At 36.5% G+C, this 14034-nt stretch overlaps 1 protein-coding gene across 1 annotated transcript in view; it reads right to left on the bottom strand.

Annotated features, from left to right (window-relative positions):
• Window positions 1–14034, bottom strand: part of nonC (serine/threonine-protein kinase Smg1) — a 1124353-nt gene that overhangs the window by 153424 nt on the left and 956895 nt on the right. The window contains exon 65 of the mRNA XM_090398044.1: window positions 10453–10531. Within this exon, the coding sequence (XP_090254170.1) occupies window positions 10453–10531 (79 nt within the window). The remainder of the gene's footprint in view (window positions 1–10452; window positions 10532–14034) is intronic.

Below are 14034 nucleotides of genomic sequence, written 5' to 3'. Positions count from 1 at the left end.
TATTGCTCATTTTACAACATTTTAAGGGCTGTCCCCTTCAAAGTAATCCCCTCTTCTGGCGATACACCATTCCCAATGTTTCTTCCATTGTTGGGAATGCTTCCTGGAATGCACTTTCTGTGATGGAATGCAGTTCTCTTATCGTATTTTCCTGAATCTCCTCTATGGTTTGGAGACCATATCCTTCTAAAGTGGTTTTAAGTTTGAGAAACAGGAAAAAGTCTGCTGGGGCTAAGTCCAGAGAATAGGGTGGATAGGGCACAATGGATGTCTGATGTTTTGCAATATAACTGGGGATGAGGAATGATGCATGAGCCAGCACATTGTCGTGGTGCAACATCCAAGTCTGGTTTTCCCATAATTCAGGCCTCTTCCTGCACACAGCATCCCTCAAACGTGCTAAAACTTCCTTTTACAACTCTTTGTTTACCATCTGACCACATGATACAAATTCATAATGCACAATGCCTTTTCGATAAAAAAAACACAACCAATACCACCTTGATCTTTGACTGACTCATTCATGCTTTTTTGGTCGAGGAGACCCTTTCCCCAGCCACTGCGAAGATTGCAGCTTGATTTCAACATCATAGCCATAAACCCAATGTTTCATCTCCTGTTATGTTTTTAAGGAAGTTTTCATTACCATTTGCATTTGCAAGCAGTTTCTGACTGATTTCAACATGGTTCTCTTTCTGATCATCAGTCAACAAATGCAGCATGAATTTTGCACTGACGTGACACATCTGAAGTTTTTCAGTCAAAATTTAATGGCCAGATCCTATGCCGATGCCCACTTCGTAAGCAACTTCTCAGACAGTTAAACGACGATTTCCACAATTCACAGCACGAACTCAATCGACATGGTCATCGTCTGTTGATGTGGAAGGTCGTCCAGGCCTGGGCCCTTCTTAAAATGCTTAAACATAGCACTGCATTTGGCTCATACAATCCCCCCTGTATGCTTGATTAAGCAACTGAAATGTCTCTGTAAAATTTTTTATCAAGTTTGCAGCAAAATTTCACACACACACACACAAGTTGTTCTTCAAGCTCTTTCACTGTCACTTTGTCACTAATCTGACGAACAGCTTGTGGACGTGCTCACTTCAGCAGATGTAACATGACAACCAATGCTCAGCAGAATGGGGAAAATAGCAGTTTGTTGTTGAAATCTGCTGCTAGGTGTGCTGGTTGGTGCACTTTAAAAAGTTCAGTCTTTTTTTGAACACGCCTCATATGAGTCATTTGGAGAGACTGCTGCTGGAAGGGAGAGTAATGAGTGCAGAGAATGAATCTAAACAAGTAAGAAGCAATGTGCAGGAGAGATTGAAGTAGTGCTTATGAATGAAGAAGCTGCACATGCTGAATGGTGCAAACCCATTCAGATTCCTCCATGAAATAGATATATGTTTCAACTAGCATCAACAATCACATATTAAATCAGCTCATCCTAATAGAAGTCATTAATATAAATATCCTTGACTATGGCTCTTCAACCAGTAACACATATTTGGCATATTAAGAAATATACAACATATGCCTGACAATAAACTCCCCAATTAGAGAAGAAAAACTTGGAGTTTTACTAATACAGTCATGCATAGGTCAGATCAATATATGGGATCCTACATATAGAAACATATGTGCCATTAGTAATAACCATCAAAATCGCTGGCCACTACTTTATCTGAACTTTTACAATATCACCTCCACTTCCCCCACAAACTTCAAAACATATCTAGACAAAAAAGTGTAAAGTAAAAAGTTTTGCTGACAGCCTTAAAAAAAAATACAGATGAACAGATTCACTTAAAATAAATGGTTTAATTAAATGAGCCTCTAATTCCTGTTACTTATTCTCTCTCTCTCTCTCTCTCTCACACACACACACACACACACACACACACACACACACACACACACACACACACACACACACACACACACACACACACAAAGCAACAAAACATTCAAAGAAAAGGAGAATCACGGTATGGGAAGGTTGATTTGGTTGTTGGTAATGGTAGTTAGGTAACTAATTTAAAACTATAGTGGAATTCCTTAATGAGAATTTAATTTCATTTCATGTTGGTGAGAAGGATTTTGTTCAAAGCCTAAGTAGGAGGGTTGAAAGATGTGAACACAATTTTAAACGATTTCTGCAACAATAAGTGCATGAGAAAAGCCAAAACATATAATATATTAGTGTAAGAAAGTTAATGATGCTCTTGACTTAACATGTTGACATCGAGCAGTGGCCACATGAACTGTACTAACTACAGCGACTTGTATGTCACTTTTGCATCAGGTGGGTGCATTTTCACAAAGATTTTTGTAGCTTGTTGCAACTTTTTGGTAGAATTTCATTGTAAAAGCAGTATTTGTGAACTGTCTTAATGATCTCGAAAATCTCAAATACAATATATATATACATATATGCATCTTCATTTGCTTTCTATACCCAACGATTGCATTATAAACAAACTTTACCATATATTTTCTGCAACTGAAAATTTGAAAGAGGATGTTTAAACAAATGTATGTAGTTAGTACTAAAATTCTCCAATTTTTAATTTTACATTAAGGAGTCCATTCCCCCAGTCAACACCAGACGACTGCTTTCCAACTGGTGCAGAGTACACCACTGAACTTCATGTTACTCTCTATCTCGCTATGCCATGCATAAAAAAACCATTCCTCAAGAATTTGAGAATGTCAGTTTCCTTATTATGAGATGAACATTATTGTTCCAATCGTAATTAGAGTTTACATCTGCCATAATAATTACATCTTTTCACTAGTTAACCTCACCATCTACATTCCTGAACATATAGCAGCACCTCACTAATATTTTGCGTTTAGTGGGGGGGGGGGGGTCTTTATCACTTTCACTTCATACCTTATATGATCTTAAGGTCACTGGCACATTTTCTTCCAGACTCTACTCTGGATTGGTGCAGCTTGTCTGCTATCATAAACAGCACTCCAGATCCCTAATTTTCTTCCTATTCTCCTTAAAGTCACTAACACTAATCTCGACAAACACTCTTTCAATGCAACAAATTTATCTCTGTATTTCTAATATTCTTGGCAATCATACAGAAACAAAGCACTATATTTTTACTATTGCTAATTACACTTATATCATCACTGTTTTACTCAGTTTTCATCCTGTCCTCTGATATGTTATACAATTTCTCACAGTCCAAACCATTTTCCCTGCTGCATCTCAACTTGCAGACTTTAATTTCTAGAGTTGCTAAGGTAAGAAGTTGTACACCTTCTGATCAAAGAAGAGCAGCCTCCTCAAATGTCCATAACTCTCTATGTTTAGTTGCAACCTATTCCTTTCACACAGCTCTATCATCATTCAACTATCTACAAATTCCAAACCTCTCTTCCTATATATTTTTGCTGTCATGTCATTCATTATCACAGCTTGTCTTCTTAACTTTCCAATATCACACAATCTCAAACATTGCAATCCAATTCTTCATTAACAATTAGCATAACCTGGAGGTCATTTATAACAACAAATACTATCATCTTATGTCATCTCCATTCTGAACTCTCTTCATCACCAAACTTACACTTTGTAGTATTCACTAGGACAACTCTCACACTCGTTAGCATACCATGATTCACAAAAATCTCCATTTTTTACATCTCATTCTCTAATAACCCAACCTATAGGATATGCTTCAACTTCCTTTGCTCTCCCTGTTGCAGTCTGTTTTTGCGCACAACACATTCTCGTCTCCATGCTGCCCTCTTCTCATACCCCTCCCCCAGCCATTTTTTATTTCACATAACCTCCTGCTCTCTATTCAATCTTGAAGTAATTCACTTTCTTTCTCACATGTTATGTTTCTCTCTCTCTCTCTCTCTAAAAATTCTACTCATTTGTATGGGAAAGTCTATTCATTCACTCTTAACTCAGGTATACAGTTAATCTCAATTACAACAACCACTAACCAAATCTACCACTGCTATCAAAATACAGGTAAATCTCTCGGTTAGTGCAAATTTATATAATCACTTTACTAAACCTAACCACTTCACTTCATCATCAAATTCCTGACATTTACCCTCAAGGGGTGTACAGGATATGATAGCAGTACATGAAAAATTTACATCATTAGTAACTTCCTACCTATAATTTTCTGCCAAATCAATCTGTTACCTGTCAAAGCTACAACACTGTCAGCTCTTATATTTATATATATCTTCTAAGGCACTTTTTACGATACCAATCCACCTATATCTTGGTCTTCCTCTGGGTCTTTTCCCTGAAAACTTGGCAGAGAACACTCGCTTGGCTAATCTTTCATTGCCCATTCTGTTTAAGTGACCACACCACCTCAGATTAGCTCTGCTAACGCAATCCTGGATGCTGACAATGTCAAGTTCTTTCCTGATATCCTCATTTTTAATACGATATTGCCATTGATGCCATCTGCTCACACCCCTAATCTTTCTCAGGACTCTCATATCTGTGGTCTCTAGTCTTTGGTCAAGTGTTTTACTTCTGACCCACCTCTCAGATCCATAAGTTAAAACTGGTTTCAACACTGTCTTGTATGCAGCTAATTTAGTGTTCCAACTAATTTCTCTCTTATTCCATATGAATTTATTCAATTGACTTCCCACCATACCAGCTTTGCTGATGCTGTTGTCTATTACTATATTTAATTTACCATCTTCAGTAAAAATCGTGCCTAAATAGATGAAATGTTTTACTTGTTCCACAGGTTCTCCATTCACAACACAGTTGACATTTTCAATGATTCTGCCTATTTTCATTGTCTTTGTATTTTTATTGCTGACCTTCATACCATATTTATTACAACAGTTAGTCAATTTAGTCAGAGAATCTTGCAGACTTGTAGCAGATTTATTTAGAAGTATAACGTCGTCCACATAAAGCAAAGAGCTGACATTAACATCTCCAATTTTGATAACATATTTAATACCACTTTTCTTCATAATGTAATCCATATAGATAATGAATAACAGTGGGGATAATGTACATCCTTGTCTCACACCAGATTTAACATTAAACCATCTTCCTGTACTTCCTTCAATTCTAACTGCTGACTTACAACTCAAATAAAGACTAAGTATTGCTTGATATAATGCCCCATTGACACCATATAACCGCAGCGTATTGAATAGCTTCTCTCATGGCACCTTGTCATGTGTGTCTTTTCCAAATCGACAAAACTTAAATACAGATCTTTGTTATATTCCCATTCTTTCTCAACTATTTGTCGTAAAATGAAGATCTGATCCTGACAGCCTCTATTTGGCCTGAATCCAGCTTGTTCCTCACCAAGCTTCTCTTCCACAATCCTTCTCAACCATTTCTCAAGTATACTGGCATAAATGATACGAGAGCACACATGAGAGCTCTACTACAATCATCGGGAATTCATCCCTCTGTCCAGCATATCTGAACTATGCATTGCAGCCACTGTAAGACTTTTATACCTCCATACTTGAGCATTTCTGGTCTAAAATCATCTACTCCAGCTGCCTTTCCACATTGCAGACTTTTGATAGCTTTTTCTTCTTCAAGCATGGATATGTATTCCTGATTGCATGCCTGGTCAGTGTTTTTATCACTGTGCTGTCATCACTGCTAGTTTCATTTAGCAATTTTTCGAAGTAATCTCCACACTTCAAGGATATCTTTTTCTCCACCTTTCATATCATCTTTATCATCTCTAATTCCTTTTACAACACTCTTTCCTCCATTTCTGAGCTTCTTCAACAACCTCCAAAATATCTTGCCACCTTCTCGATATTTATTTTCTATGTTATTACCAAAATCTTCCCATGACTTTTGTTTAGCTATCTTACATTTGTCTCTGTATTCTCTAAGAGAAAAAGCTGACTTATTTGCCAGGAACTTTTGATATGCTTTCTTCTTTTCCTTCACTGCCTCTTTAACTTCCTGTGTCCAACAGGAGTTCTGATATTTCTATCCTTGCAGACAACCTCACCACATGTCTCTCTGGCAGACTCAATCAATATTTTCTTCAGAGCTTGCCACTGAATCTCCAAGGTTTGATTCCTGTTCACAAACTCTTCAATATTTTTTGAATAATGTTTGTATATTTTAGTCTACAGTTCACATCTGAGAGCTGCTCAACTTTTATTCGTTTTAAAACTTTGTTACATGTTCTTCTTTTCAATATGAAATTCAATTTTATCCTGCTTAAGAATAAATGGTGATCACATCTAATTTCAAATCCTCTGGTCCTGTACCAGAGAGAAAACATCACTATCAATAATAACATAGTCAATGAGACTTTTCTTATTCCTTGCCTCTTCCCTCCATGTGAATTTGTGCACATTTTTATGTTGGAACATGGAGTTAGTAATAACCAGTCCATGTCCTGAGCAAAAATTCAACAAGTATTTGCCATTGTTATTAGATTTGCTCTTTTTTTTCAAATTTTCCCAAAATATTTTTGTATGTCTGACAATCATTTCCTACTCTGCTATTTAGATCCCCAACCAGGATCAACTTTACATTTTTCCTTGTGTCAGTTGCTTTTTCTAAAGCCTCAAAAAATTCCTCCACTTCTACCTTAGGAGAACCTTCTGTGGGACCATAGGCACAAATAAGTCTCATTGCCCAGTTCCCCATTCTGATATTTGCTCAAATCACTCTACTGAAATTGCCTGCAATTCAAGAAGATTAGCCTCATATTTAGTGTTGAATACTATGGCTACTCCTTCTTTTCCTTGATTGTCATTGCCTGAATGTAACGTTTTGCATTTATTGCTCAGAAAGAGCTCACCAGTTTTGGTCTTTTTTTGTTTCAGTCACCCCTATTATGTCGATCTGGTACTTATCTAATTTCTCAGCTAGCTCCATTTCTTTGCCATTCAGGCTTCTTATGTTGATAATACCGATCTTTAATTCTGGTGATATTAAGTTGGGGTGTGTTTTAGGATTTGTTCCAGTAGCTGACTTTTCGCTGTTCACCCTGGTTCTCTGGCAAAAGCAAAGGGAGCCCAGGCAACGCCCCAGCTTTCATGTTGTACTACCAAATGATGGTAGTACAACATGAAATTCTATCATGTTGTACTATCATCATCATCATCATCAAATTCCTGCAACGTACCCTCAAGGGGTGTACAGGATATGACAGTACTACATGAAAAAATTACATCATTACTAACTTCCTATCTACAATTTTCCTCCAAATCAGTCTGTTACTTGTCAAGACTCCAACATTATCAGATCTTACATTTCTATCGTAATTCTAAAGACCAAGTATTGCTTGATATAATGCCCCATTGACACCATATAACTGCAGCGTATTGAATAGCTTCTCTCTTGGCACCTTGTCATATGCTTTTTCCAAATCGACAAAACTTAAATACAGATCTTTATTATATTCCCATGCTTTCTCGACTATTTGTCGTAAAGTGAAGATCTGATCCTGACAGCCTCTATTTGGCCTGAATCCAGCTTGTTCTTCACCAAGCTTTTCTTCCACAATTCTTCTCAACCGTTTCTCAAGTATACTTGCATAGATCTTGCCAGGAACACTCAGTAGGGAAATACCTCTGTAATTCTCACATTCAGTTTTATTTCCCTTTTTATATATGGGTACTATGAGAGCTCTACTCCAATCATCGGGAATTCGTCCCTCTGTCCAGGCTTTCTGAACTATGCAGTGCAGCCACTGTAAGACTCTTATACCACCATACTTCAGCATTTCTGGTCGAATATCATCTACTCCTGCTGCCTTTCCACATTTTAAGCCTTTGATGGCTTTTTCTACTTCAAGTATGGATATGTATTCCTGACTGCATGCCTGGTCAGTGTTTTTTATCACTGTGCTGTCATCACTGCTTGTTTCATTTAGCAGTTTTTCAAAGTAATTACTCCATACTTCAAGGATATCTTTTTCTCCTGTTTTCATTTCACCTTTATCATCTCTAATTCCTTTTACAGCACTCTTTCCTCCATTCCTAAGCTTCTTCAACAACCTCCAGAATATTTTGTCACCTTCTTGATATTTATTTGCTATATTCTTGCCAAAGTCCTCCCATGACTTTTGTTTAGCTAGTTTTACACACTGTTTAGCTTTCTTACATTTGTCTCTGTATTCTGTAAGAGCACAAGCTGACTTATTTGCCAGGAACTTTTGATATGCTTTCTTCTTTTCCTTCACTGCCTCTTTAACTTCCTGTGTCCACCAGGGAGTTCTGATTTTGTTATCTTTGCACACAACCTCACCACATGCCTCTCTGGCAGAATCAATCAATGTTTCCTTCAGAGTTTGCCACTGAATCTCCAAGGTTTGATTCCTGTTCTCAAACTCTTTCATTTTCTTTTCAATAATATTTCTGTATTTTAGTCTACAGTTCACATCTGAGAGCTGCTCAACTTTTATTCGCTTTAAAACTTTCTTACATGTTATTCTTTTCAATATGAAATTCAATTTTATCCTGCTCAAGACTAAATAGTGATCACTTCCAATTTCAAATCCTCTGTACACTCTGGTGTCCTGCACCAGGGAGAAAACATCACTATCAACAATAACATAGTCAATGAGACTTTTCTTATTCCTAGCCTCTTCTCTCCATGTGAATTTGTGCACATTTTTATGTTGGAACATGGTGTTAGTAATAACCAGTCCATGTCCTGAGCAGAAATCCAACAGATATTTGCCATTATTATTAGCTTTGCTCTTTTCTCCAAATTTTCCGAAAATATTTTTGTATGTCTCACAATCATTTCCTACTCTACTATTTAGATCCCCAACAAGGACCAACTTTTCCTTTTTCATTGTGTCAGTTGCTTTTTCTAAAGCCTCAAAAAATTCCTCCACTTCTACTTTAGTAGAACCTTCTGTGGGACCATAGGCACAAATAAGTCTCATTGTCCAGTTCCCCATTCTCATATTTGCCCACATTACTCTACTTGAGACTGACTGCCATTCAAGAAGATTAGCCTCGTATTTTGTGTTGAATACTATGGCTACTCCTTCTTTTCCTTGATTGTTATTGCCTGAATATAACATTTTGTATTTATTGCTCAGAAAGATCTCACCAGTTTTGGTCTTTTTTGTTTCAGTCACCCCTATTATGTCGATCTGGTACTTATCTAATTCCTCAGCTAGCTCCATTTCTTTGCCATTCAGGCTTCTTACGTTGATAGTACCGATCTTTAACTCTGGTGATGTTGAATTGGGGTTTGTTTTCAGATTTGTTCCAGTAGCTGACTTTTCGCTGTTCGCCCTGGTTCCCTGGCGAAAACAACGGGGGCCTTGTTTAACCGGGCGACGCCCCAGCCGGCATGAAATTTTGTCATGTTGTACCATCATTTTTTTATTTTGGTTTAACCAATAAGAATACAATTTGGTCGGCTAAATCCCAAATTGCCAGCCCATCCTCATTCGTTCAGTATCAAAGTAGATACCCAACAGGGTGCACCACGAGAAGGTGAGGATTGGACATTAGGTCAGAAGCCTTGGTCGGTTCTCCGCATTCCTTTAAAGGCTATGTGGAGGTCTCCTCTCAGTTATACAGCTTTGACCCTTAAGCACCCCCATGTTGTACTATCATCATTTAATATCGTGGTTTAAGCCAATAAGAATACAATTTGGTTGGCTAAATCCCAAATTGCCAGCCCATCCTCGTTCGTTCAGTATCCAGATAGATATCTAACAGGGTGCACCACGAGAAGGTGAGGATTGGACATTAGGTCAGAAGCCCTGGTCGGTTCTCCACATTCCTTTAAAGGCTATGTGGAGGTCTCCTCTCAGTTATACAGCTTTGACCCTTAAGCATCCCACCGCTTCACTTCACTTTAACTCATTTATTTTGAAATTATTCCACTCAGAAAGGATGATAATCATGTCTTTCATTTCCTATATTTTACAGAGACAGACATTTCTGTGCCTTAATGTTACATTTTAAACAACTGGGAAGCATATATCCCAAATTTGTGGCATGTATGCTTCCCAATCACAATAATCAAAAATTGAAATAATATTGAAAAACTAATTAGTAGACAAGAATTTTCTAATAATTGAAATTTATTAAAAATTCACAGATGAGATCTAAATCACTGAAAATGTTTCATCTCATGAAACAAAAAAAGCTAAAATTTATTATGGTGGTCTCTCAGTTATCTTCAAATAAAATAACCTTCAATTAACCCTTGAACGGGTGAGTGTGCAACTAATTCCCAGTATAGAAGTTAGTTGACATTAACTTCTAACTAACTAACTAACCAACCAAGTAACTGTAGCTTTAGTTATCCAACTAGTCGATTATCTGACTAGCAAATTGCTTTCCCACTTTGGTTAGATAATTGACAGATTAGTATATGAGCATTATTTATAAAGGAGATGAAAGTAAGGAATTAGGATAAAAGTTAAGTTAAATTATCTGGAAATGATGGGTTTATAAAATAAATACCTTTAGAGCTAAAAGATGTTCTTCAACAGTGCTAACATGGCTGCTGCAGTTTTTTGCAAGCACACAACTTTCTTGGCAACTGAAATAATGAATAAAAAGAAAACACATTAGAAATACTTAAAACAAGAAAGAAAAAAATAAGTTATTGATCTAACTTATCTCCAAGACATGGTAGCATGAAGCTTCTGCAATGGATAAGACTTTTAAATGGACGAAACTGACGTGAAATTATATATAATACTGAGATCTCTAAATAAGATGAGACTGGTCATTTTGACTTACATCTTTGGTCTTTCCTTGTGCAAACACATCGCATATGGGAGAATGAAACACCCTCCACAAACCTTGCTATTCTTTTCTGCACACAGCACTTCTTCTCGCCTGCATAGATTCTAACACTACATCAATCTCAAATATGACCAATTAAAAAATTCTGTTCTCACTTTTAGAAAGTACACCAAAAACCTCAATTAATGTCTGTGGCTTTCTAGAAGAGGTCAGTCTGGTTAGTAGATTAATGAACTCATGAAATCATGAACTCACTTCAGTCACTTTCTCATAGACATTCTGGTTCTATCTTATGCCTCTTCTACATGTATTTTCATGGCCACTCACTGACCACCATCATTCCAACACATTTCCTTCAAGAATCTAAAAGCATGAGCTGTTGGTCAACATCTATTCACTACATAGTTCAAACCTTCTGGAACGTCTCGGTTCTTCTCTCAGAACTTCTCTTCTTCATTCTTGAATGAAGACTAATACAACCAAATGTTCAAGAAACATACAAGTTCATCTTTGCTCTTTGTCAAATAACACAAGGTACTAATATGCTATAGCTTTTGCAACCTCTTCTGTATGGGTTTCATATATATAAAGGATACCAAATTTCAATAGCATTCATCCATCAGGAATCCCAAAATAACTTTATATGGATAAAAAATGGACTCTAATAGATGTTTATGCATTTTGCAGAAAACAAAAATACTCCACTTCAGAAAGATATAAATTAACAATTATTTCTTGGTCAATAAATAACACACAAGAGGTACTATCAACTAGATAAATAATGAAATATTTTAGAAATAAAGAATAAGCATGGATATTTCTTTATTTAAGTTATATCAACTGTGAGTCAGTAATATATAAGGATCAAATCCTGATAGTATATATGTATGGTATGTGTGATACCTTAATTTGTTTTAGTTTCATAAAAGATAATTAGCAATTTTTATTTTGTAACTGCCTGTCTTATAAGTATATAATCAATGTAATACAAGAAAAAGTGAAAAGAAAAATTTTTTTTTATTTATTTTCGGATGCTATATTACACTGTCTATCAATTATTGTCTGGACACCCCTGTTATTTGAAGTTATGAAACATTCTTTGTTAACAACATAAAAACTGGTATACAAATAGTAGGAATCAGTATTTCATCATAGCAGTTGAATACAGGTGGTATGGCATACAACATGAACTCAGTGACTTCGAGAGGTGTCATTGTGTGGATGTCACATTGCCGGCATGTCCATACATGCCATTGCCACTCAACTGGAGCATCCAAAATCAATGATTGGCAGTGTGATTGACAATGGAGCCATTTTGGCATCACTAGTGCAGGAAAACATTCAGGATGGCCACCAAAAATAATTGACCTTATCAGCCATCGTGGCCTGCTAAACAATTGGCAGGTAGACTATCCTTTGGTCTACTTGCCATGCACTAACTGGGTTGCCAGCTACTTCTCTAGTCATTCACTGGGCATCATCATGGATGGCTCTTCAAGCTTCATTGCCATGCAAGAGTACCTCAGGGCTCTGGTCTCTGACACAAACTATGCAGTGCACAGACATTCCATGCATCAAGATCACCTACACCCATTGCCTTACAGGAGCGAGGACAATCTGGTCACCTTCAATGCCACCAAAACACAGTCCTGCCTTTTCTCTTACTTACTGGAGGGCTGAAATGACTTCAAAAATTTCCATGTTTGGTCGCTAAGAGAGCAGGGTTTCCAAACCATGTAAAAAATAAATTTTTAAAAAAATGCAAAAAAAATATATAAAACTGATAACATAAATGGAAAAAAAAAATCCTTAGCATACCCAAGGTACAAATGTACTACAGGTCTGCATATAACCTTTTGTAGGAGGGAGTCACATTAAAAAATAAACAAAAAATTTCCATTTCCTGCCCTAACCCTCAGACAAGATCAGATCTCTCTCTCTCTGCTTGGACCAATGTTTACCTCCAGTCTGTTCCTGGAATAAGCGTATAAAATCAATAGCCTCCTCAGCATCCAAAAATCATGGAACACTGATCACACATTTACACTGGTGCACTCCAATGTCTCACTAGCACTACTTGATGATATTCCAAAGAAGGCAATTAGATTAATATGAATCCTCTCTCAAAGATGTTCAATTTCTCTTATGCCTTTCTACTTTACTTTCATGCTCTGTTGAATTAGGCCACTATCATAATTCTAATTTTTTTTCAAACCTGGAACAAGAGCAGTTGTTGCTCAACATCCATTTATCATTCACGTCAAAAGTTAATGAACTAACTTTTCCTCTTTCATTCCATCTGCTTCTGTAATTCGAAAGGGCCTCCCTCACACTGTCTTTACAAAAGACTAGAACCTTCAGCTATTCAAAAACATGGCAACAATTTTTTTTTTGTTGGCTTGAGTATATGGTTATTTGTTGACACATGTAATTTCCATTAAACGTAATGCCACAAGGAATTACATTTAATTCACATAAATTTAATCTTTAGAGGTACCTGTGGCATAATTAAAATGAATAATCTAACATATATAAAACCAACAGTAATAACTTTAATGAATTAAAGGTACAAATATTTTGTATTGAAAATAACAGTACATCTTCAGTGTAGAACAAACAGTTAAAGGAATGGAATACAAAGTACAGAGCAGTCGGTGGATTACCAATGAAAATTGTTGCCTTGTGACAGAAATTAATATTAATAAATTATTATTAAATACCATATATTACCGCTTATAATGCGAAAAATATATGGTAAAAAATACTACCTAAAGTTAGAGGTTTGCATTATATGCGGATCTTAAAAAATGTAACATCTTATTAGATTTGCACACACAATATATACTACCTAATGCCTATAGAACCAAATCTACTTGACCCACTCGCATTCAGCGACCGAGCACGCATCGTATCTGCGCATAAAGCCAGTAATGTAAGTAGTGCTAATATCCCACCCCCTTGGCAGGATATTAGCAGTTATATCGGTTTAACCACAGTTCATTTTAAATATTATTTGTTAAACAAACCTAGCCTAAAAATGAGCCGACAGAAACGTAAACGTTCATCTTTTGAAGCAGGATTTAAATTGCATGTCGTGCAGTTTGCAGAAGAACATAATAACAATGTTGCTATGAGAGAATTTGGTGTAGCAGAGAGTAATATTAAACTTTGGTGTAAGCAAAAAGACAGTCCTGCAAAAATCTCCAAAACCAAACGTGCCCCTCGTGGAGATGTAGCATCTTTTCCAGAACTCGAGGAAGAGGTAAATGAATGGATTTTGACACAACGACAAGA

This window comes from Typopeltis vanoorti, chromosome 9 (assembly GCF_054136105.1).
Source record: "Typopeltis vanoorti isolate ZY-2024b chromosome 9, IOZ_Tvanoo_1.0, whole genome shotgun sequence".
Lineage (NCBI taxonomy): Eukaryota > Metazoa > Arthropoda > Arachnida > Uropygi > Thelyphonidae > Typopeltis > Typopeltis vanoorti.
This window is presented reverse-complemented; position numbering and strand designations above follow the sequence as displayed.